This window comes from Biomphalaria glabrata, chromosome 18, assembly GCF_947242115.1.
Source record: "Biomphalaria glabrata chromosome 18, xgBioGlab47.1, whole genome shotgun sequence".
In the NCBI taxonomy this organism is placed as follows: Eukaryota; Metazoa; Mollusca; class Gastropoda; family Planorbidae; genus Biomphalaria; species Biomphalaria glabrata.
Window position 1 is genome coordinate 20,361,580 of NC_074728.1, and position 26,167 is coordinate 20,387,746.

Consider the following 26,167-nt stretch of genomic DNA (forward strand, 5'->3'; position numbering starts at 1 on the left):
TATTTTAACTGTGAATAGACCTTGCTTTTAGTGAACTTACTGTATAAAATTTAGCTCTTGTGATATGAAAAGAGAGTAACCCTTGAAGGATTTTTTTTTTTTTTTTTTGTGTGAAAAGAAAAGGTTTATTTCTATGACATTATTAGGATTATGGGCACGACTTGGCCTAAATTATGCCGATGTGTCAAAAAGTCAAAACTCAAACTCAAACTCTAGATAGAGAATAGCTTGCTGCATCTCCAGTAGGTATTCCAATAAGAATTTTTGTAGTATACACATTTTTTTTTTATAAATATTTTAAAAGCCAAAAATTATATTATATTGATTAATATTGTATTGATTGATATTGTATTGATTGATATTGTATTGATTTATATTCTCTTTTTCGTGACATTCTTATAATCATCCTTGACTGTGGAGTTCTACAGCGCTTCTTCCGTTCCCCTGCAGGCTAAAATGGGGGGGGGGGCGAACTATTTTTTATTTATTTAAGGGGGCGCCTATAATAAAGGTTTGAGAGACACTGGGTTACGCGAACTATCTTCAACTCTGAAGGAACATCCAAAACATTAAAACAAACAAATAAACCATCCGGGACCGTCGAGATAATCAGTTCAGCACGCTAACCGCTCGATGGCATTGTTAAGATAAAAAACTGGTTACAAACTAATAGTCTATTATTGATAAAGAGATATATTACACATTACGGCGTGTCATCTCAGATGAGTGATTTTAGATAATCTTTCAGCATTGATATATCATGCTTGTACTTCGATGTCTCAGCACGGCTATCAGCAGAGCATAAGGATGTAGATCTACATAAACTAAACTTCTGATTTAGCACTCTAAAAATCTATATCTTCTAGATCTAGATCTAGATCTATAATATAAATTCGGAATAATGTAAATGTAATTTAGATTAGATTTATGCAAAAAAAAAATCCTAGATCATCTTTTAATAGACTGAATGCAGCATTAAATTTAAAAATAGTAGATTAGTTTTAGTATATTATAACATTGCAATATTGATCTAGACGTTTGGAAATCAAAATCTACACTTTAAGTCTAGAAATTAAAATTCTATATATTGATCCTCAACTTATTTTCTACAGCAAGGCGGGCGTTCCTTGTAGATGTAGAGGCAGAGAGGTAAGAGATAAGAAGCGAGAGAGCAAAGAGAATGGGAAAGGAGAGAAATGGAGAAAGGGATTGAGGAAGTGAGAGAGATGAAGATAAAAAAAAATGATTGGGAAAGAATAAAAAATGAGAGAGAGGGTGAAAAAAAGAGAGTGTAGAAATTGACATGTTATTACTTATTAATCTAATTAAAATGTGTTTCTCTATATTTTCTCAATAATCCAGATCACAGAGGCAAGCCATCAGATTCAAGTATTTAAAAATTGCGACATAACGCCATTGTGCTATTCTGAACCACAGAACTCAATCATGAAACTTAAGTGCTTAAATCTACGAGGTAAAGTCATTCTAATGACAATATTCAGCCTCAATATCATCTGCTTAATGATTATCTTCCTTGAGAATGTGAATTTTTTTCAGCTGCAAATATTGATCGAGAAGCTGTCACCCCCAACCACTCTTACAGCCGTTCCCACCACATCCGCAACCATGAACCCGACCTTGGCTACAAAGCTAGAGAAGATCAAGGTCGACCTCAACGACTCTCAGCTGACACAGGAAACGATGTTCCCTTGGCGAAATGTCGGCAGGTACCTCATGCTGGACCCTAACCTTTGCAAACGAGGCGTGGAGTCCCTGGACATCATTCTCATCGTGCACACGGCCCCGGCCAATCTTCACAGAAGGCAGCGGATCCGTGAAACGTTCGGAAACGAGTCGTTCTTTCTGCCTTTCCGAATCCGAGTGGCTTTTCTGTTGGGGAAAACCCAGAACAAAACATTGGAGAGGGTGCTGTGGTTTGAACACGTGACCTACAACGACACGGTGATGGGGGACTTTCTCGACAGCTACTACAACCTTTCGATCAAAGGCGTCATGGGATACCGCTGGGTCAGCCAGTACTGCGCCAATTCCAAATACGTTTTTAAGATAGACGATGACGTCATTGTGAACATGTTCAAGCTGCTGTATTCCTTCTACAACCACATGAGCGGGAAGCGGAAGTCCATCTTCTGCAATCTGTGGTACAAAGGCACAGTGCCGATCCTCCGCTCCGGAAAGTGGAAGGTGGAGTCCAACGTTTTCGCCAAGTATAAAACGTTCCCGTTCGACTACTGCAGCGGTTTTGTGGTCATCATGACCACTGACCTCATGCAACCAATGTACTTGGCGGCCCAAAATACGCCCGGGTTTTGGATAGACGACGTGTACCTGTTCGGCATGCTGCCCCACGTCGTGGGTGGCGTCACCTACTACAACTACGCCCTTAACAAAAACTTGACCCTTGATGTGAAGACTGCCATCAACTGCACAAAGGCGAAAGGGCCAAAGTGTGGCATTGTGGCAAGCGTTATACCTGACAATGATTACTGGGGCTATTGGAATCTCATTAAAAATATGTATGCCTCTGAATCTTGGCATGTGGACAACAAAGTCGTCCTATGAAACTAGACACAATGGGGCAGCACATCATTAGGAAGTACTAAGACACACAGGGCCGCGTCAGGGAAGTAGAGACAGTAGACCACATTCATTACAAATGTCGCGTTCTGCATGAGGGACGATCGGGACGAGGATTTATAGAGAGAGAACTGGTCCAGGTGCGGCATTAGGGCTGTCCTTGTACGGGGGCAAGGCGATTTTACAATTCACTGCCCGCTTCCTCTTCCATGCTCTAAGGGAGTTAATTCTCAGCATGGTTCGTTACCAGTGGGGTTTCTGATTCTTTACCTCGTCAAGGTACAATCCAAAGAAACAAGTCTTCAACGAAGATGAGATTAAAAAGTGTTAAATTAAGACATTCACCTGGTCTTTCATTTGTTTGAGACATTGGTAAAAACTCTAATAACCCATAAAATCAAAATTTTTTAGCATTTAAGAAATACTTCCGAAAAAAAAAGAGGGGGAGGGGGGTATCTAGGAGGCCTTTGTGCTGTTCTTGAGCACTATGTAAAGACAACTCTGCTCAAGTAGGGTGTTGAACTCGTGCCCCCAAACCCCTCAATAATTTGGTAAGTGGCTCCACCACATGCCATATCCTGGGTCGTCTTACATCTCACTACATTTTCCTTTCCTTTAATTTATGAAACTCTTGAACCAATACAGCCTTACATTCGGAAATTCTCGAACGCGATAGGCTTTCAAGAACTCGATAGTCTTTTCAAAACCCATCTCGGATCTAGATCTAGACCTAATTCTGTATCCAACCTTAAATGTATTTCTTTTTTTTTTTCTTGTTTTATTTTTTACGACAAGTTAGAGTTTTTTTTCTGTGTGGCCAACGAGCTAGTAACTTTTTCTAACGATATACAGAAACTCTCAAATTTCTAGGAAATTCGACATCATGACATGAGATAATGGCGTAATATTTAATGTAAAAAACAAATTGCGGACATAAAATTGAGAGCCCTCTACAAGTAAGGCCCGAATGATCTTAATATTTAGACCCCCCCCCTTTTCCACCCTCCCTATCTACGCCACTGCTACCAGGCCAACAAAAATCTTTCCATTTTAGTTCTTTATAAAAATGTCTTTTTAATATTAGAATTCACTTCCTTATCTGAATGCCTTCAAGATTCATTGTTTATGGTTAAGCCAGAGATAATGTAATATTACTAAAAAAAAATTAAATTAATTTGATGTACTTTCGGATTATCTTTTTTTTTAAAGAAATGCAATAATTCATGCTCAACTTTTACAAACTTTAACTGCCCCCTGCCCTTTTTATGTGATACTGTTTGTTTATATGTTTCTATTACATTTTGTGTTGTTCTCGAAGTGATAGATTTGTTGACGATCAGTGGTTACTTAACACAAGAGTGTCAGATGAAGATGTATCATACATTACGAGTGAGTTATAGAACCTATGGGGCGCGTGGTGGATAAGCGCTTGTCTTCTGAATCTGGGGGTCCTGGGCTCGAATCTCAGTGAAAGCTTGGATTTTGAATTTTGGGATTTTTAAAGCACCTCTTCTGGCCACATGATACCCTGCTCATTATTCGTTGGCCAAAGAAACAGATGAAGCAGGTCTGAAAGTGGAACTTTTCTTTTTTTTTTAATGGAAACTATAGCACAGAAGCAGAAGGTTGGCTAGAGTAATAAGTGATGTCTCTACAGACATAGCCTGTATAGATTGAAACCCCATCAGATGCATGACGTCAATTATAAAATGTATAATTTGTAATTGACGTTGTCAAGAGAATATAATAAATACAAAAACTACGACTTGATAAGATAATTATTTGTGTTATATAGATTATATAATTTGAACTGTATGGTACTCTATTTTCTATAATGCAAAAGTAGTTTCAAAAGTTAATTAAATTATTTAAACAAAATTCATAAGTGGTTTAGCCATACATAAAGACTTGTAAACAAAACTTAGACTTAGTCTTAGATCCTCCCGCGCCGTTCGGCGCATTAAGCGGCAAGCTGTCTCCACAAAGATCTGTCACAGGCTATGTCTGAAGCATCTTCTCACCCGATGTTTTCTCTTCTGAGGTCCTCCATGAAAGTGAGCGCGCCAAGTTTTATGAGGACGTCCCTGTTTGCGCTTTCCTCGTATTGGCCTCCATGTCATCGCAACTCTTGGTATGCGTAATTTACTTTGTCGGAGAACATGCCCGTAAAATGTAATATCAAATAGAGATGAGAACACAAGGTTTTTAAAAAAGTAGAATATTTGTACTTTTAAACTGTAACAAAAAAAAAATCCAAAATATTAAAAAGGGTCTAAAATTGATGAATTAAAAAATAAATGTCCATTTAAAGTAATCCCTTTCAGTGTACGGTTAGTTGAATAAAACAATGTAATGTAGAGATTCGATATGTTTGACTGAGACCTATGTGCAAAGTGTTGTATTTTTTTATATTTATATTCAAACTTAATTATTATGAATGCTTTACTGTAAAAGGCAATAAAATGTTTAAAATCTCAAATAATAACTCTGATAGCGTAAGCTGTAATCTCACGTTAAATTTAATTTATTATAATTATTTATTGTGATAATCTAAATAGGTGGTTATTATCTTTAAATGATTTATTGGCATACGTAAGGTATTCGTCTACCGTACCCTTCAGAAAAAAAATGCTCATACCCTCAGTCCAAACAAACAAGGTAAGAGAAACTTGAGGTTAATCAAACTTGCCGATAAAATGAAATATTAACAAGTAGACGTGTTAAGTTTTATGTACTGGCAAAAAGAAATGAGTCTTTGAAAAAAAAAGATGCTGAAAATGTATATTTTTAATTCCAGAGAGTGATAAAACAGTGATAAATCTTATATTCTTATCTGTATACATTTTGCTTCTACTTCATTATTATATTTTATTGTTATTAAAATGCCTATTGCATTTTTTTTTTGGTGCTTGGAATTTTCCTGCCTGTTTTCCTTAAATATATATTTATATCTAGAGTAAATATTTTTCCTCTACTTGAGTTGAAGACTGGTCTTTCCAGACATTTTACAGCCACTGTTCTACTCTGCTTATGAAAAATATATTAAGTACATTTACAATTTGTTTTAAAATATTGTAACGATATTATGTCCATTTTAAAATGTATTTATAATTACAATAAAATCGTTAGTTTTGTTTTTCATTGTTCTTCTTCTTTTCATTTATTTATCTTGAGTGATAAAACGCATGGCTTTCGAAGCGGAGGTCACGAGTTCGAATCCTTATGAAGACTGGAATTTTTAATTTCGGGAATTTTAGGGTGCCTCTGAGGTCCACCCAGCTCTAATAAGTACCTGACATTAGTTTGGGGAAAGTAAAGGCGGTTGGTCCTTGTGCTGGCCACATGACAGCCTCGTTAACCGTGGGCCACATAAACATAAACTTTACATCATACTACAGATCGCTAGGTCTGCACGACGTGGAAACGAGCTATTGGTCTTAACTGCCTACAGGTTTTGACGTTGCAGGTCAGTGTCGAGGCCTTCTATAACCAATGGTCTCGACTATACACTAACATATAAATGATAAAAAAAAAGTTCCGACAGCAGGTTATAGCACTGTCAGAGATCTAGAGTTTTCTAAAGATTGTACGAATAGAATGGCGCAGTTGGGGTGGGGGGGGGGGGGTATGAGAGAAAACAACAACAACAGTATTTGTAATCATTTCTTCGCGAAACTAACAAATGTTAGTGAACCAAGAGTAGGACAAGTACTAACACCTCGGGCAGTTTTGTATTTCTATATGTGTCAGTAGGATTGATTCCGTTTCAGATTGTCATACCAAAGTTAATCCCAGTAATGTATATGTCTACATTGGAAATTTAGGACCCGCCTTACGCTACATTAACTCTTTCTCTCCGTAATTATTTTTCCACGTTTTGAAGGAATTCTTCCTTACGCTCATTACTATGTCACTACCAATGTTATGATTTAGCTTCAATTGTTTTGTTGTTTGTTATCAAAAAATGTTTTATTTGGTATATAATTAAAGGGGGAGTGCATGCTCTTTTTATACAACACAAAGTCAAGTTTAAAATTAAACAATTTTTTAAAATGAGGTCCATTCAACGATGGTATCGTCGATTAGGAGAGAAGGAGTGAATCAAATACAGTAAGAGAAAAAAAATGTAGAAATGGGTGAGCGATGTCATTAATCCGCCCAAAAAACTTCCTATATTATGTATAGATAAAGTTCACTGAATACTAATGGGCTTGTGATATTTGTGAAAGCAAAGGCCATTGGTCGTTGTGCTGGTCACATGACATCCTAGTTTACTGTAAAGTCATATTGGAACTATGGACCAAGAAAAGAGGATATATTCTAATCACTGTAATTCAGTTACTATGTGAAGCCCTAACTGGTTGTAGCTATAATTATTTTAAGAAAATGTACAAAAAATGATTTTTTACAATTAATTCAAGTTAAATTTTTAAAAAGTTTAAAATTGATAGTTTAAAAAAAATATACTTTTTTTTTTAAAGTTTAAAAATTCTCATCCAGAAATAAAAGGTAGCTTTTTTTTTTTTCGCCTTAAAAAAATAATTTTTAAAACGGTTAGAAAATGTAAAAAAAAAGAAAAAAAATCTATTTATCTTCATTTTTTTTCACATTTGACTACCAGGGCCTAACTAATATACATGTATAGAGTCAAAGTGGAAGTGTTTATTTAAAGACTACAAGCGTTCAAACATTTGTATAGGTCGAACGTAGTTGGTTTTCTATCACTTTAAATAACTTAAAATCAATAAGTCATCTATAGTACAAATCAACGCTTTGGATTACGAGCCAAAAAGGGTGTCAGGTTTGAATTACGAGCCAAAAAGGGTGTCAGGTTTGAATTACGAGCCAAAAAGGGTGTCAGGTTTGAATTACGAGCCAAAAAGGGTGTCAGGTTTGAATTACGAGCCAAAAAGGGTGTCAGGTTTGAATTACGAGCCAAAAAGGGTGTCAGGTTTGAATTACGAGCCAAAAAGGGTGTCAGGTTTGAATTACGAGCCAAAAAGGGGTGTCAGGTCTGAATTACGAGCCAAAAAGGGTGTCAGGTCTGAATTACGAGCCAAAAAGGGTGTCAGGTCTGAATTACGAGCCAAAAAGGGTGTTAGGTTTGAATTACGAGCCAAAAAGGGTGTCAGGATTGAATTACGAGCCAAAAAGGGTGTCAGGTTTGAATTACGAGCCAAAAAGGGTGTCAGGTCTGAATTACGAGCCAAAAAGGGTGTCAGGTTTGAATTACGAGCCAAAAAGGGTGTCAGGTTTGAATTACGAGCCAAAAAGGGTGTCAGGTCTGAATTACGAGCCAAAAAGGGTGTCAGGTTTGAATTACGAGCCAAAAAGGGTGTCAGGTTTGAATTACGAGCCAAAAAGGGTGTCAGGTTTGAATTACGAGCCAAAAAGGGTGTCAGGTCTGAATTACGAGCCAAAAAGGGTGTCAGGTTTGAATTACGAGCCAAAAAGGGTGTCAGGTCTGAATTACGAGCCAAAAAGGGTGTCAGGTCTGAATTACGAGCCAAAAAGGGTGTCAGGTTTGAATTACGAGCCAAAAAGGGTGTCAGGTTTGAATTACGAGCCAAAAAGGGTGTCAGGTTTGAATTACGAGCCAAAAAGGGTGTCAGGTTTGAATTACGAGCCAAAAAGGGTGTCAGGTTTGAATTACGAGCCAAAAAGGGTGTCAGGTTTGAATTACGAGCCAAAAAGGGTGTCAGGTTTGAATTACGAGCCAAAAAGGGGTGTCAGGTTTGAATTACGAGCCAAAAAGGGTGTCAGGTTTGAATTACGAACCAAAAAGGGTGTCAGGTTTGAATTACGAGCCAAAAAGGGGTGTCAGGTCTGAATTACGAACCAAAAAGGGGTGTCAGGTTTGAATTACGAACCAAAAAGGGGTGTCAGGTCTGAATCTCGACGAAGGCTGGAATTGTTTGAAGTTCGGATTTTTAAGGCGCCCTTGGGGGTCGATCCAACTCTACCCTGACTTTAGTAGAGGAAAACAAAGGCAATTAGTCCTTGCGCTAGCTACACACCACCCTCATGAGCCTTCTATCATAGAAACAGATGACCTGGATAAAATCTGCCCTATTAAATAGCAAACGCTACTTAAGACAATATAAATATCTACAATTTGAAATCTTGCACACCGGTTACACCAAGTCGCCATTTATGAAAATCACCAATGATATGTACAGTAAATGAATTCAAAAGTATTAACATGAGACATTTTTGTTTAAAAACATCTCCTTTAATGAAACACTTCTCTATTTGTTTGTAGACTAGATTTAAATTTTTTTTTAAATTTTTTTTTTTTTGCGGAGGAAACAAAAACTCTATACTTCAAAAACATTTTCCCTTTTGAATACTCTTTAGATTACTTAACCGGGGGCGCGGTGGCAGCGTAGTTAAGCGCTTGGCTTCCAAACCTGGGGTCCTGGGCTCGAATCTCGGTTGATGACTGGGATTTTGAATTTCGGGTTTTTCAGGGGGCCCCGGAGTCCACCCAACTCTACTCGGGCACCTGACCTTAGTTGGGGAAAGTAAAAGCGGTTGGTCGTTTTGCTGGATACATGACACCCTGATCGTTAACCGTTTGCCAAAGAAACTGATGACCTTAACATCATCTGCCCTATAGATCGGATGGTCTGCATGGACTTTACTTACCCATTTTTCTTAGAACTTTTGTGTATACAGAAAGTAGGTAATAGATCTTATAATGATAATTAAAATCAATTAATAAGTCTAATATATGTCAAATACAATAGTTTCACTTCACTGTCATGGAATCCACATAACTATAAAAAAAAAAAATCAAAGCATTAGGGTTTATTAAAAGAAATTTCCATAAATCAAATTTTAACTAAAATGTTATTTAACCTTGGTTAGGCCAATAATAGAATATGCATACTCCGTTTGGGACCCCTCAACTCAAGAAACATTAAGAAACTGGAACAGACACAAAATGGAGCAGTGAGATTCATAACAAACGAATATTCACATTTGACTAGAGTGACACCTTTAGTAAAATCACTAAATTTAGAAAGTCTTCAGGACAGAAGACTCAAAAGTAAAGTAGCAATTATACATAAAACACTGAACCATTATCTTCAAATACAAAAACAAAATTTAATAAAATGCTCTGAAAGACACAAAGATAAAGGCACATTACTCGTCCCATATGCTAGGACAAATTTGTACAAATACTCCTTCTTCCCTAGTGCTATTAGAGCATGGAATGGGTTGCCTGAGCTAGCCAGGAAAACCAGTGACTTGGCAGAATTTAAGTCATTGGTTAATATGCATGACTAAATGCATGACGCGTAGGACGTAATCATCTTCTTTTTTGAAGTAACGTCTGTATTATATAAGATAAGATAAGATAAGATAAGAAGATATACCGTATTCACTCTAGGTAACTTATTAAAAAAAATGCAAGAAAATAATGACAAAAAGTCTGGCAGAGATTTTAAAACAAATGGCTTAAAACAAGGATACTAAAATGAAAATCTCTGTTGAACTAAATGATAACTATTGCTTTGCATTACAAACCTAAACGCCTTAGAAATGTCATCTCCCAGTACTAGAAAGTTTGCATATATTTACGTATACACTTTTAAACTACACCAATTATCAGCACTTCCCATTGTCTGTACCCTTCAACCTTACCTATCCCTTAGTCTGTTAAACTGCATGGGGCACCACACATGATCTGTCAACAGTTTTTTTCTTCAATCCTCTCTGTCTTTTGTCTTGAGTAGAATCTCTTCCAGTGACAGGCCAGTACACTCTTGGATGTTGTCTTCCCATCGCTTTCTCTGTCTGCCTCTTCTTTTTTTTTTTCAGGTAGTGTTCCCTGAAGGAAGATCTTTGTGCATCATGAAGACCTTGTGATCTGGCCATAAAGTTTTAGTTTCTGTATACCGGATACCCCCAAAACCAAGCAATTTGAAAAGTTATCTGCCAAAGATGAAAATCTCTAATTATTATCTAAAATTATTTTTTCAAGTGATAAAAAAAAAAGTTCCCTTAACGATCTATGGGGCAGACGATGTAAACGTCATCTTTTTCTGTGGCCCACGGTTAACGACGATATCATGTGGCCAGCACAACGACCAGCCGCATTTTCTTTTCCACAACCAATATCAATATTTATTAGAGCTAGGTAGACTTAGGTGCTACCCCTCCCCCTTTTTATTTTTAGTATCCTGAAATTAAAAATTCCAGTCTTTACTAGGATTCGAACCCGGGACACCTCAGTCAGGAAGCTAAGTGTCACCGATCCTTTAAAATACAAAATGGAACCCGTTTTAATGAAGATGTTTTGGTTAACGCTTATTATAATTAGGAAATGAGTTCGATTTTTTTTTGTTGCTTTTTTTTGCATTCTAAATTGAAAGTAGAATCGAGATTCTATTTGTAAATAAAATTGTAGGAACACCTAGATCTAATTTTTTTCTCATAATCAGCAAGACCATGATCAAGTGAAAGCCCGGATGTGACTTACACTATAATTTGAGATTAATACTTTCTCTTGTAAAAGTATATTTGTGGTATTATATTGACCTAGGTCTTTATATCTTCAGTAATGGCCACTATATTTCGTTAAGGTTTACAGTAAAAATGATTGCAAAGTGTAGAATAAAATGGATTAAAGTCACAAAGCTAAATATTTAATCTTTTGCCGACGTTTTTTGCGCAAACATTTTTTTAAATAGGAAGACTGGTAACACTGAGGTACCGTAGTATCGATTAAAACCAATTTAATCACGGATAAATGACCACCTGCCATAAAAGGCGCACTTAGATCTATAACAATACAGACATAGTTTTATTAATTATTGCGCCTATAATATATGTATTCTCTATGGCTATTTTTTTAAACTGCTGGGAATTGCTGTATAATGCAACCAGGGCCGTTTGCGTGCGAATTTTTAAAAATGCCAGCCTATAATTCAAATAATTTTTTTTTTTTAAAGAACATTCTTTTTTCTTTTTCCTTTTATAATTGTACCGCCATCTTATTCTTGCGAAATGAAGAATAATGAGTTTCATTACATTTTTTTAAAGTGTGAAAATATCTTACGATTGGTTTACCCAAACATTTGGTGAATAAACATAGCCAAGTCGGAACTATCTATAGTTTTGTGTGTGTGTGTGATAAATGCGTTGATAATCGTTTAATAGTCCTTTTTTTTAATTGAATATAGGACAAAAAACTAAGCCCTAAATACATACAATGTTTATCAGAAAATACTTTCGAAATATTTAATTCTACATTGCCGCAATTTCTGTTGGCTCCCGCTGACAAAGTCTGGGCCCTGGAGGACTTTTGCAATTCAGTGCATTTCATTTATCAAGTGTTATCGATATGTGTCACCGAAACATCGTCTAGTGGCCTTAAGACTTGACACTTGACGCCTGTTACTTGTCATGCGTGGTCTTGTTTTTAAAATCTTAGATGATTTAAGAAAAATCTGTCGACAGATTTGTTGACACCAATGTCTTAGTTACAATAACACAAGGTACTTTTAGTACTAATGCCTCTCCCTCGAATACACACACATCCTTGAATACACACACTCGTTCGTGTAAGATTCGTAAAAACATTGTGACACAATCTGTGCATAAATGTCAAGTAACCCATTGTCGCCTACGTTATAAAGTTAGGTACCAAAAGGTCAGCTACCCAATGTCAAGTACTCATCTACCTTAATGTCAGGCACCCGAATGTCAGCTACCTCAATGTCAGATATCCAAATATTAGTTACCCCCAGTAAGGTATCCAAATGTCACATAACCAATGTTCGAGCACCACAATGTCTAATACTCCAGTGTTAGCAATTCACATTTCAGGTATTTATAAGTCACCTAACCAATTTCAAACACGCCAGAGTCAGGTACCCCAAATGTCAGGTACTAAAATGTCAGCCACCTGATGTCAGGTATTCACACGTCACATATTCAGTATCGTCAATGTCAGATATCCAAATGTATGTCATGTATCCAAATATCAAGTACTCAAATGTCAAGTATTCAAATGTCAGCTATTTGAATATTAGAAATCCATAAATCAGCTAATTGAAATACCAGGTATTTAACTTGTTTTTAATTGCATACCTTCACTTTTTATATTAATGTATTGCTGTGTATCTACTTTTTAAAATTGCCTCCATCGGCTTGTGTAGAGAATAAGTACTATCCGTATTTCTTGAAAAAAAACTATTGGATGTAAAAACGGTTTTAGAGAAGTGCATTAAAGTATTTCTACTTCTATTAGTATCCGTTCTGTTGACAATTTTAGCGTGTCGAAAATAGTTCCGCTACATGACGTTTTATTTGACACTAAGATGACCATTCGACGATGAAGCCGATTTTTTCCTCGGTGAATTGGACCTGCAATTTGTGTTTTTAACTAGAATTAATTGAGCTCTGTAGTCGCCAGGAATATGCATTTCTGTGTGGCTTAGAATGCTGTTTAAGAGAAAAAAATTCATAAGTAAGCTAAAAAGATTTATAAATAAAAAAATCACCCTTTAGATTAGAATTTTGTGATTTTACCATCACAAAAGAGATACAAGACACAGATAGCAAAGACAAACAGATATAAAACCTCTTTTAATTTTCTGGAGCCATATATTTAAATACAACTCAACTATCTGATAAAAAATTGTTAGCATGTAAATTTTGAGTGAGTCTGGTGTGTATGTATATTTTAATTTTCTATAATTATGATGTTTTCTTTGGTGTAATGTGTAGTGCACAAATTGTAAGACAAATTTCCAAAACGATAATAAAGATTATATTATTATTATCTTAGAAACGAACGAGTATTCATTCTCTGGCGCTGCCAGGGTCGAGTTTCGTTAAAGAGAAAAACAAAATTTATTGTAGTCCCTTTATCAGTTTCCACTGAGGAATTTTCTGGTGATGTGGCAGGTCTGCAGCAGTACCGCCCTCTGACAGGCAACGAGAATGTTCCTAGGAATGTTAAGGGCCCTGAAGGTATCTAATAATAATAATGGAGTATATTGTTATTTTGTATAACTTTCATAAACGCCTAGGCTCCCATATTTTCGTTGTTTTTCCAATTCAGTTTTTCTTAAATTATGAGAAAGTGGTACGGCGATGTCAACAATGGTAGCGGTTTTTCTTTTTTTTTTTTATTATCAATGAAGACCAGATCAGGGCGATTACAATCTACCGTTTTGTCGGTCAAAATATGCCTATTATTATTATTATTATTATTATTATTGTAAAAAGACTTGTCCTTATCCCACGTTGGAGATCATAAACTAATACTTTTTTTGTCTAGGTGACGTTGCTTATAAAAGTTTGAGAACCATTAGCCTAACATACCGCCGTTCGTTTTGTTAGATTTCCGAAGGGATGTTTATGTAAAAATCACATTACGGAACGTTTCCAGTGTTAATTTTTTAAAATGGTTGTTTGTTCTATTCACACGGCAGTTCACCTAATTTGTTTTAATTTTGGAAATGTTAAGAGTGAGAAACAAAAGTGCCCTTCAGTGGGGTGAATATCTCGCTATGAAAAAAAATTACTAGAAGTAGTTAATCCAATTTACTTTTAGACGCAATCAATTCATATTGGAAACACCAAGCACAAGATTAAAGATGGCAACATTGAGCAGGCAATGGAGAGAGGGAACGCCTGATACACACAGAATCACGTTCACAAGAAATAATTTAGGAAAGAAAACAAAAAAGAGCTAGAGGTAGAAAAATAAAACGCGAATGGATTATAATATTATAAATAGAGAAACTCTTGGGGAAAATAAGATACTGAGATAGAAAGAGCGAGATAGAGAGAGAGAGAGAGAGAGAAAGACAAAGAGCGAGAAAAAATCAGGGAGGGAGAAAGAATGATAGATAAATAGAGAGAAACTGGAAAGGGAGGGAAGACAGAATCGAAGAGACAAAGATTTGAGATAGAGAAAGAGAGAGAAAAAGAAAAACCCGGCAGATAGAAAAGAGCGATAAAGAAAGAAAAACAGAGAAAACAAGTTTAGAAAGAGACTTTGTGTTCCTTTATTAAATGCGGCCCCCGAAGAACCCACCAATGAAAAGCAACGCAGGCGGATTCCAATATTTTCTGCGTGAACATTATATGTTATACGTACTGTATACATGACATAAAATACATTGAACTCATTTTTTTAAATCTTGTTTTAAAAATGATTACCATTATATGTATACTATTGCATTTTTTAAAAATAAACGTAACCAATAAATCAGTTGTTGCTGACACAATAGAAAACATACATATCTATCTATCTATCTATCTATCTATCCATCTGCAGTGAATTTTTTTTCTTTGGTCGCACCCAATCGGTGCCGGCCCACCGAGCACTTGCCCGTTTGTCATATAGCCAATCCGCCACTGATGGTTATAAACTCCTGGTACTTTAGAATTCTGTGAATTTGATCTTAATCTCCCCCCCCCCCCCCAAAAAAAAAGTTGTAATTTTCAGTTTTTGGAATCTAAATGTAACACAAAATATATATATATATATATATTGCCCATCTATACATCGTAAAGAGGAAGCTATGAGTTCTTAGCAATAATTCTATTTTGTTAACGCCTTCCGGTGAAATCATAAAATAATATACTTAACATCGTAACATCGCTTTTCATTGTTATATCTGGATTATAGTCGAAAGTTAGCATCTATATTTATAGGTAGATACAGACCCATCATGTATTACAATACCTCTATTCACATCGTAACCTCGTGGAAATTTCCAAAACCTAAAACCTGGATGTATGGACACGGATCTCGAAAACGGTTCTAACGATTTTCCTAGAAATTTAACAGTTGGTGTATAGTGTATATGGTTAGGAAAATAGTTACTAGCTAGATGTACGCAATGGGGAAACTCTAGTTTAACCGTTATAATTTTCAAAAGTAGAAACAGAAATACAATTAAATTTAGATAGAGAGCGAGAAAACATTTATCTTGAAAGGACTATACCTCTTCGGGTACTTTAGCATTCCTCGAAGAGTTTGATAAATTAACTCTTTCTCTCCTAATTGACGATACCAAAGTTGATTCCACCAGAATGTTGTAAGTAATTACTGAGAGAAAGAGTTAATGTTTAGGGAAATATTTGCGCATCATCTTTTAAGTCTAGATCTAAAGGCCTACCATTGGAATATGATAAGGTTTAGTAGATCTATGCATTCGCTTAACCAGGTGTCTTATTTGGAGGGTTGGGGGCGGGGGCGGTGACGGGGTAACAAATCTAGTAGGAAACATTGAAAGGACATTTTTAAACTTCTTTTCTGGTGATCACTGGCCTAAAACGTCTCAGTTGGCTAACATAAAATAATACTCAAGACATTCATTGGTGATCACTGACCTGAAACAATTCTGAGTCCTCTTCATATGCCCCTCCCCCCTTCCACCCATCCATCCCATGCTCTATAGTTTGTTACGTTGAATTAAACGTCCGCTTCTGTCGACTTCCCCCCCCCCCACACACAAACACATGCTTCTGGCCTGAGAATAAGTTCTAGTTTCCGCCCCTGGAAATTCTATTTTTACGTACAATCACTAACTTTGCTTCGGGGGGGGGGGGGGGGGGGAGGGAGAAAAGGGGGGGGGGGGGATAAGTGGTGCGTGGGCGAAAACCTTCCAACCATTTCTAGTTCATTTCTTCTAATGGAAGTCCTTAACCTTAAATAATGCAGAGAACACCTACCTTAAATGGCTTTGGAAACACAGTAGAAATTCTCTACGCAATGAGTTATATACAATTTCTAAAGGCAGTAGTAAACAGCTTGGTAGAAAGTCTCTACCCAATGAGTTATATACAATTTCTGAAAGCAGTAGTAAACAGCTTGGTAGAAATTCTCTACCCCATGAGTTATATACAATTTCTGAAGGCAGTAGTAAACAGCTTGGTAGAAATTCTCTACCCAATGAGTTATATACAATTTCTGAAGGCAGCAGTAAACAGATTGGTAGAAAGTCTCTACCCAATGAGTTATATACAATTTCTGAAGGCAGCAGTAAACAGATTGGTAGAAAGTCTCTACCCCATGAGTTATATACAATTTCTGAAGGCAGTAGTAAACAGCTTGGTTTACAGAAATTTAGTGAAATATAAATAAATAAATTAATATATATATATATACATACAGTGCTTTTTTGTTACGGTACGCACCGGTACGGCGTACCGGCAACTTTTTTATTGCTTGGAAAAAATTATTACTTTTCTAGTATTTTAACGTTTATTATTAATTTATTAGTAGTTAAAAAATGGGCAATTCATCACTGAGTACCGGCACCTATTGTTTTTTAACAAAAAAGCACTGTATGTATATATATATATATGTCGGAGTCGCTCAACTAATGGGCATCAGGAAACACAGGCAGAGCCATGTACAAAGAAATGACTATGCCAAACAAACTGGACAGTATTAACCTCCTCCCCCGCAAAGAGCAATCTACAATCTTCCAACTAGGAACAGGACACAAACCTCTGTTAAATTACCACCTGAACAACATAAACTCCACACAACTCCCCCTTTCCAGAAACTGCGCTCACCCTCATGAAACTGTAAACCATTTCCTCTTTGAATGCCCCTTCCTAATCCACCTTAGGCAGACCCTACTTCCACTACAGCGCAGCATAACCAACACCCTGTACGGCAGTGCTGAACAGCTGAAAAGAACTGCACACTATTTTTCCTTGGCACAGTCTTCAAAAGAGCTCACAGCTCAGCAGACATAAGCTGGCTAGAAGTAGAACAAGAATTATACATATATCTGTCTCGTATTTAAAAAAAGACATAATAGCTAGATTTAGATCTTATCTAGATTTTTTTAAACTAGATCTAGATTTTTTACAGTATATCTAGATTTTTAAAACTATTCTAATTAAAATCTTGTGAATTCTAGATCTAGAATGTTTAGGTCTGCTTTAGAATGATATAGACTAGATCAAGATATAGAATTTCCTTTTCTAGACATATAGTGTAGATTTTGATTTCCAAATGTCTAGATCAATATTGCAATGTTATTATATACTAAAAACTAATCTACTATTTTAAAATGTAATATTGCAATCAGTCTATTGATAGATTATCTAGGCTTTTTTTGGGGGCATAAATCTAATCTAAATTACAACTAAATTATTCCAAATTTACATTTTAGAACAAGATCTAGTAGATATAGATCTTGATCTTTAGAGTGCTAAATCAGAAGTTTAGTTTAGGTAGATCTATATCCTCATTCTAATTCAATTTAAATGAAACACCAATACCTCTGTTGGTAACTGTACTGAGACATCGAAGTACAAGCACGATATCTGTGTCTTATTTGTTTTTTTGTTTTTGTTTTTTTGAATTACAAATCAATGCTGAAAGATTATCTGAAATCGCTCGACTGACATATTGTACATATTCGGTAGATGTCATGCCGTAATGTGTAATATATCTCTTTATCAACAATAGGCTATTAGTTTGTAGCCAGTTTGTGATTAAGTTAACAGCAATGGCTGAACGAGCGGTTAGCGTGCTGGACTGATTATTTCAACGGCCCCGGGTTCATACCCTGCTCGCTGCCACCCCCCGTCGCCCAGCTTCGAGGTTTGGACAAGGAAGTTAATTATCTTTAACTTTGAAGGAACATCCGAAACATATAAAACAGAAAAAAAAACTTTTTTTACAACGGCAAATGAATCTTTGAAACATTACTTTTGACAATCAAAATAAAATTGAATATTCCTTTCGAATAGGTGAATCCGACAGGGATCCGACGGGGCCAACTTGTGTTGTAACACAAACTCTCTTTGTAATCTTGTTTTCTTGAGGCTTTGAATAAGAGAAGATTGACCCTTTACTAAACAATTAGATCATTGAGATAATCTTTATATGACGTCAATTAGGCCAGGTTCACATCTAACTTCACCTTCACTTTCACTTGGTCTGCTGGACCTTTGGGGCACCACACAAGATCTGTCAACCTTCTTTCTCCATTCTTTTCTGTCATTCGCCTTTGATAGAATTTCATTCTGATATTCTTTCAGAAAATATTGAAACCTGCCCTTTTACCTGCCTGGGTGGACCTCTTCGTGGGCCGATTTTGAGTTTGTTTCCACACAAACTAACTTTGTAACCTTGTTACTGAAAGAAGACTCGAAAGCATCAAACATCTAGGGACTACTGCCTACTTATGGTCGTGGTTGAATTCAGTGTGCGTAAAATATTCCTTGTAATGAGTATTACTTCTAGCAAAAGAGGTACTAACACATTTGACTATCTTTTCCCAAATACATACAGAATGAGTTGCATTTTTTTTTTTAAAGTTTTGGTCTTAGTTAAAGTTTTAGTTGGGTTGGTGAGACATATCATATTTCATGACTGAGAATCAATATACCGTGTTACACTTCCGGTTAGGTATTATTACATCCCGTTGTGTTTCTTCTACAGGTCCAACAACTTTGCGTCAATGTGTGTTATCTTTTTTCTTTAACGCTTGGTCAGGGGAAGCAATCGAAACGCAGTCGTTAAGAGGGAAGTATTAATATTACCGAAACCAAAACAAATAACATATTTTTATCCTCTATACCAGTGTTATCCAAACAGCGTTCCGCGGCTACATGGTCTTCCGCTAGGTTTAAATAGGAGTTTCAAGAATCGGACATATAGGACCTCAGGCTGATCTGTCATCTGGTAAACGCACCAACAAAATCATTAATTGTGGATCAGACCTTATAGGGCAGATGATGTAAAGGTCATCTGCTTCTGTGGCCTACGGTTAACAAGGGTGTCATGTGGCCAGCACAACGACCAACCGCCTTTACTTTTTGTGGATCCTCGCTCTTCACAACGAACAAGAAGAACTGATCTTGTTTTGACCAATCGCTTATGCTCCTAGGAGTCTCTTTTTTTCCTAATGGCATGCGTCTCAAATAGCCTCTGACAACTAAGTCCAGCTCCTGGCCTGCTCGTGTAGCTTAGATATTAAGCCCGGCGAAACTGCTCTTACTAACAGGTGAAGGGGTGAAGGCGGATACCTGGCGCCACAAAACCGGGAGCTTCGGGCAGATGGAGCTGGTCAGCCTAGTAAGGCAGTTCATCTAGGAGAGGGGTACTCTGACTTCAAACCCCCGCTGCCTTGCGGTACTGAGGCTTCAGGAGACAACCTCGAGGAGAGGTCAGGAGTGAAACCCCTTAGGCGTTGGGAGTATCAGCTATGAAATTCCCTCAGGCAGCTTCTGCAACTGAGCTGGTGCCAAATGTAATGCGATGCGTTCCTTTGGATCACATCAGCAAGGTCGAGAGAGGGATCATGACGCATGGACCACCCATGACCTCTTTATCCAAGGCCCAGGAATGCGCCCCGGAGAGGAAACTCTGGTGCTGCTGCAGAGCGGCTAAAACCATATATGCTCCTATATCTGCGACTATGACTTTATAATTGATGAACTCCAGCGGGTATATTACTTGAAACAGTGTATTTGATCATGAACTATATACAACTTCTCAATAACCTTGACTGCTCAACAGTATTATCATGGTCTGGACGTGGATGCGTTAACCTGTTTGCCTTATGTGTTAGTGTAAATGAAAGTATAATCTGAAGTTTAAAAAAGTTTAAAGAATATTTAACAAGTACGCCACCACGTGAATGATTATCTCTAAAAAGAAAAACTAATAAGCAAAGTGCTCCGCTTTACATTCGCCATGTACATGGTGCTCCGCTTTACATTCGCCATGTACATGGTGCTCCGCTTTACATTCGCCATGTACATGGTGCTTCGTTAAAAAGTAAAAAGTTTAAGAAACACAGTTTTAGACCTTAAGCTCATTTCCATGTAACATCAGCAGTAAACAATGACACCCACATTATAATCGTCCGAACATATCACGAACTTCCTGAGCATGTGTGCAAGGACTGTTCGAGGGGGTGTCATATTGCCCTAATGAAATATGAAAACCCTTTAAACCAGCGGTTCTCAACATTTTTTAGTGCCGCGACCCCCTAATACGATTCCTCTCCAAGTAGCGACCCCAACCATTGAAAAATTTAATTTTTTTTTTAAGTTTACAAAGATGTCTACCAGGTCTGCTATTTTCTTTATTTTTGCTTTCTGAAAAAAAAAATGTTCACGGAGATTTGAACAAACAATTCTTTAGAAGTTTGCTTCTTGTAAAGTTCCCCGTTCAGACCTTATGGTCTATAGGGCAGATGATGTAAAGGTCATCTGTTTCTGTGGCCTACGGTTAACGAGGGTGTCATGTGGCCAGCACAACGACCAACCGCCTTTACTTTTTTCCCTAACTAATGTCAGGTACCCATTAGAGCTGGGTGGAATCAGAGGCGCCCGAAGATCCCGAAATTAAAAATCCCAGTCTTCACCAGGATTCGAACCCCGGTTCAGCTCAGCCACCGCGCCTCCTCAGTTTCCTTCTTGACCACCCCAGTTCCTCACTGTGAAATAACAGAACGCGTTGAACGCATCAAACTCATTACAACGAAGTAACTATCGATGGGAAAAAACAACAACATGTCTACCTTTCAACAATGATGTTACACTTGATGTTACACTTGATGTTACACTTCACTAACTCAAAGTGTCACCTTTTCCCTCTAACAAAAACATCCGTCTTCTTCAAAATGTCACCCTCACTTTTTTGTTGATCAGATTTACGTTTGACAGTCGTTTCATAATTTATCAAGAGAAAATCAATTTGAGGTGGGGTCACTTTTGTTTTATTATCATTAATGTAAATGTATACCAACTATACTACAAATATGCTTGTTAGAAAAGACCAAAAATAAAATTACAATAATAAATACATATTGACTTAAATTTCAGGCTGTCTTAGGAGGGACTAAAATCGGAATCATTCGACCCCTAAAGAGTTCGCGACCCAAAGGCTGAGAACCTCTGCGTTCAAACACTCTAGCCTGTCTCAATTACAACTTTAAAAAACAACATGTGTTAATTAGAAGTTTGATGTCCCTGGTCTTTATATATAAGAATGAAGTAACAGCTTGTTTTGTCAGAAACGCAGACATACTTGTCTTTGTTTTTTTTAAATGGACAAACGTAAATTCATTAATATACTGAAATAGAAGAGAAGAAGAAAGATATATATATATATATAGAGAGAGAGAGAGAGAGAGAAAAAAATACAGAGAGAAAGAGAAAAAGGAGATATATAGATAGAGAGAAAAGAGAGAGAAAGAAAGAAATAGAGAGAAAAGAGAGAAGAGAGAGAGAGAAGTGGAAATGGAAAAGATAATAAAAATCAAATCAACAGAAACTATATTTTACAAGCCAAATGGATGTGTAAGCGCTTGGCTTCCGGACAAGGGGTCTTGGTTCGAATCCTGGTGAAGACCAAGAATTTTTATTTTCGGAATCTTTAGGGCGCCTCTGAGTCCACCCAGCTCTAATGGGTACCTGACATTAGTTAGGGAAAAGTAAAGGCCGTTAGTCATTGTGCTGGCCACATGACACCCTCGTTAACCGTAGGCCACAGAAACAGATGACCTTGACATCGTCTCCCCATAGTTCACAAGGTCTGAAAGAGGTACTCTACTTTACATCAAGATTACATTCATCCTGTGTATGGGTGTATGGGGTATCTAGGAGGGGTAGCACCTCTAGTGGACAGACAGTCGTACCCTCTTTTTGAGGGTAGCTTGGCTCACTCTTGGTCCCCACTCGGTACCAAACTCTCACCTGTGGCTCCCAGAAGCTGTAGCATGCGCAGCGGCCACACCCCGGAAACGGCTTTGACTGGCCGGCTAGACCAGGTAGAGGGTATCTGACGTGTCCATGGCACTCAGTACACTGAGGTTCTGTCAAACCTAGCATGTGAAGTCTGGACTTGGCGGCCTGTGCGTAACGTCACAAAACTAGACTAATCGGACAGAATGGCAAGTACCAGCACAGTGCTGTGGAGTACTCAAGAGCAGGACAAGACACACAGAAAGTCTCTGGTCATCCACTGCACCCAAACTTGTCTCCGGACGTCTTGACCAAATCTTGCTTCCGGAAAAGGACGGGCTTTAGGGCGAGAGAGTGAGGTCGACGTGCTGCGCGAATCCTCCTCACTTTAATACAAATTCCAACGCAAGTCACTTGTCATCATCCCCCCCCCCCCCAACACATTCTTCCTGTGTATGGGTGCGGTTCTGTGGCCCAATTTTTTTTTTGCGGAGATATTGCTCGAGGCTAGACTATATGTTTCTGCTCCACTGGCTCTTTGCTGGTGCGAATCTCTGTAATGTCCCAGTGTATTCTCTCTATGTACGCACACTTACTTATCTATCTTCCTATTCATGCATAGCGTTCTCTAGCTAGGTGACACGAAAGAACAAGAACGAAAAAAAAAGGAAACAAAAAAATAAGAAAGGAAAAAAAAAAAAAAAAAATAGAAAAAGAAAATAACATAAAGCAGGGTTACAAAGAAAGTTTGTGTGGAAACAGAAACTCAAAATCGGCCCCCCGAAGTAGTCCACCCAGGAAGGTAAAAAGGCAGGTTTCAATATTTTCAGAAAGAATATCATGAAATTCTATCAAAGGCTAATGGCAGAGATAAATGGAGAAAGAAGGTTGGCCTCGTCATTCAAGCTCTGTACAGGAAGTCATCAGGCGATCCGTTGAAATGTGAGCTCTGTACAAGGAGCCCATTAGTCAGTTGACAGACGACAGCCTACCTGCTGCAATAGTCAAAGTATGTAGAATTCAAAACCTAATGTTCATGTTTTTACAAAGTTTCATATCAACTTACTCTGTCTGTTTGGTAAAAAGCGATTGCACATTTTCTCCATTCTTTCACCCCCCCCCCCCTTTCCAACTGGTCCAAACAAGTGATAGGATCATAGCGTACTGAGAAAGCTTATAATAGGTAAAAAAAAAATTCCTAATCGCACAGGTTTATTAGTGTCAGTCTAGAGGACTGGCGGATCGAGAGGGGGGGGGGGGTAGGGGCGCTCTTTATATTATGTCGTTCCCCCTGTTAGACGATTGGGGGGGGGGGGGTGAATACATCTACTGCCCTTCCCACCAAAACCCTTTGAATTGGGGAGGGGGGCGGTCCTACTTTTATTTAGAAATCATAGTTTGTGAAAAAAATTAGTTGAATTATTATATCATTTTTATATTATATCGCTACATTTCTGGTATGTTAGCCGATTCGGTGAGGTGGGGATGGGGCGATTGCTTCTACTGCCCTCCCCACTCCAGCCCTCTGAGTGGGGGGGGGCGGTCCTATTTTTATGGAGAAATCATAGTTTGTGAACAAAATTAGTTGAATATTTATCTATATATATATATAATTCTCTTCATGGCTCAAGAGTTTGGACACCACGTAATGGAAAGATCACTTTTTTATTTCTGCAATTCGGACGGACTAGAGTTACCCCACGTAATTTTAGAGGCAAAAAAAAAGAGGGGGGGGGAGAACAATTAATCTATCCTGTATTCACCCCTCACTAAATATCAGGGTCGGACTTAACCATTGTGGGGCCCAATGCGAAACGGATTTCGCGGGGCTCAGTTTGGGTAGGGATACGGATAATAAGTGAAAAGTGAAGAATGACAGACAGATACACAGACAGACAGACAGAGTGGATATAAGAGATGTTATAAGCTTTATAAACATTCAGACCGTTGTCAGCCATGGTGTTTCAATTTAGTTTCAAGATCATTTGTCGTCACCAACAATCAATGCTGGATCTACCAATAGGCTATAACTTAGGACCCACAATTGCTTAATGCTTGGGAAAGGGGGGGGCGCTCAAAAATGGTTCCAGGGATATTTTCAATTATTTAAAGAAAAAAAAAGTGTTTTTTTTATTACAAGAGTCACTATATCTCATATGGCCTAAGACTTATCAATCTAACTCCGGTTCTGCCGACAAGCTAATAAGAACCAAAGTCATCTAGCGCTGATTGTGTTTGTGCTTGTGTTTGTGTGTGTTTGTGCTTTGGTTTTTTTTTGTGTGTGTATTTATATTGTTATTGTTAGCCTAGAAATTTGATTCCTCCTATATGAGACGACTCAGGACAGCACTTGTACAGCTGAACAACAATAGCAAAAAAGAAAAACTGTTTTTTAATGGATAATAGCACATATTGAACTAGAAGGAAATGAGAAGGTTGACACACTTGCCAAGTGTGGGAGAACAAACACACAATCAAACATGGCACTCTATCCAGAAGAAATGAAGAAACAAATAGTGAACAGAATATAAGAGCAATAAGAGCTCTCATCCGAATTACAAGAAAGATGACGCATATTATAAGCTATACGAGCAAGATCAACGTCCAATCTTTCGCCTCAGAACTGGACACAACACAATGAGACAACATATGGTCCGGAAGCTAAAAATTGGAACTAGCGAAATCTGTCCTTGTGGAGTTTCACCAGAGAATGCTGACCCTTTCCTTCAAAACTGCTCTCTTTACCAAGAGAGCAGGTACACATGAAGTGCAGCATTTGAACCCTGGACAATCGTGACCAGTCATCTCCCATCTAAAAGTAGCTAAGTTCCCCTTTCAAACCTTGCCATCTATACGGCAGATAATGTAAAGGTCATCTGTTTGTGTGGCCCGCAACGACAAACTAGCTTTACTTTTCCACAACTAATGTCAGGTATCCATTAGAGCTTGGTAGAATCAGAGTCACGAAAATTAAAAATCCCAAGCTACACCAGGATCTGAACCCAGGGCCCCCTAGGTTCGGAAGCGAAGCTCTTCACCACTCAGCCACCGCGTCTCCATGTTCCCATGTCTTCTGATAAAAACGCATCCATAAAAAATGACATTGATGCGCAAAATAAAACACAAAATTTAAAGGCGAAATCTTCTGCGTTCATTATAAGTCTAAAATTTGGGATAAAGTATTTTTTTATGTGCTTTTCAATACTTCTGTATAATTTTGAAACCGGAAGAATGGAAATAAAAAGTCCAGGCTTGTATATGTGATACCTATTCCGTCATGAGACTATTGGGAACTAAATTCTAAAACTGTCTCTATTAACAGGTAATATAAGACTTGTGAACTTTGACGAAATAAAAAGGTTCTATATCTTCTAATTCTTATGTTACATCAAGTAGTCTAGATCTAAATCTTTTTTAACCTGTGCTTTTGTTGCCAGTGTATATGTCTGCGAAATGTTTACTAATGATAGAGGTACTTCAGTAGACCTTTGCGCTTCGGACTGTTGGGACAGAGCTTATCTAATTAGAATAACTTGACATTTACAGCCATTTCACTTAATATTGTAAGATGTCAAACGATCTCAAACAAAATTAATTTAATACCACTATTTAACTCTTTCTCTGCGTAATTATTTACCACATTCTGGTGGAATCAACGCTGGTATCGTCAGTTAGGGGAGAAAGAGTTAATTAACTTATCGGTCAATATTTACTTTTTATTGATTTATGTTTTGTTTTGAACAATGAATAACTGTGCAAAGTTTCAACTTAATACGAGAATGGGAAATGGGAGAAAAAATATGTTCAATTTTTTTTACCAGACAGACATAGTTGATATAAGCTTAGTAATAAAAAAAAATGAATATTTACGTTTGAC

At 37.4% G+C, this 26,167-nt stretch overlaps 2 protein-coding genes across 3 annotated transcripts in view; both read left to right on the forward strand.

Annotated features, from left to right (window-relative positions):
• The first annotated feature begins 1,429 nt into the window (after positions 1-1,429).
• Positions 1,430-3,624, forward strand: LOC129923882 (beta-1,3-galactosyltransferase 1-like). The gene has a single exon (XM_056016684.1). It carries the CDS (start codon positions 1,447-1,449, stop codon positions 2,581-2,583), a length of 1,137 nt encoding a protein of 378 aa, XP_055872659.1. The 5' UTR covers positions 1,430-1,446; the 3' UTR covers positions 2,584-3,624.
• Positions 3,625-25,472: 21,848 nt separating this feature from the next.
• Positions 25,473-26,167, forward strand: part of LOC106070559 (uncharacterized) — a 35,321-nt gene continuing 34,626 nt past the window's right edge. The window contains exon 1 of one of the 2 annotated variants that reach the window (XM_056017437.1): positions 25,473-25,612. The gene's annotated coding sequence lies outside the window, so the exon portion shown is untranslated. The remainder of the gene's footprint in view (positions 25,613-26,167) is intronic. The other variant, XM_056017438.1, reaches the window with a different exon arrangement.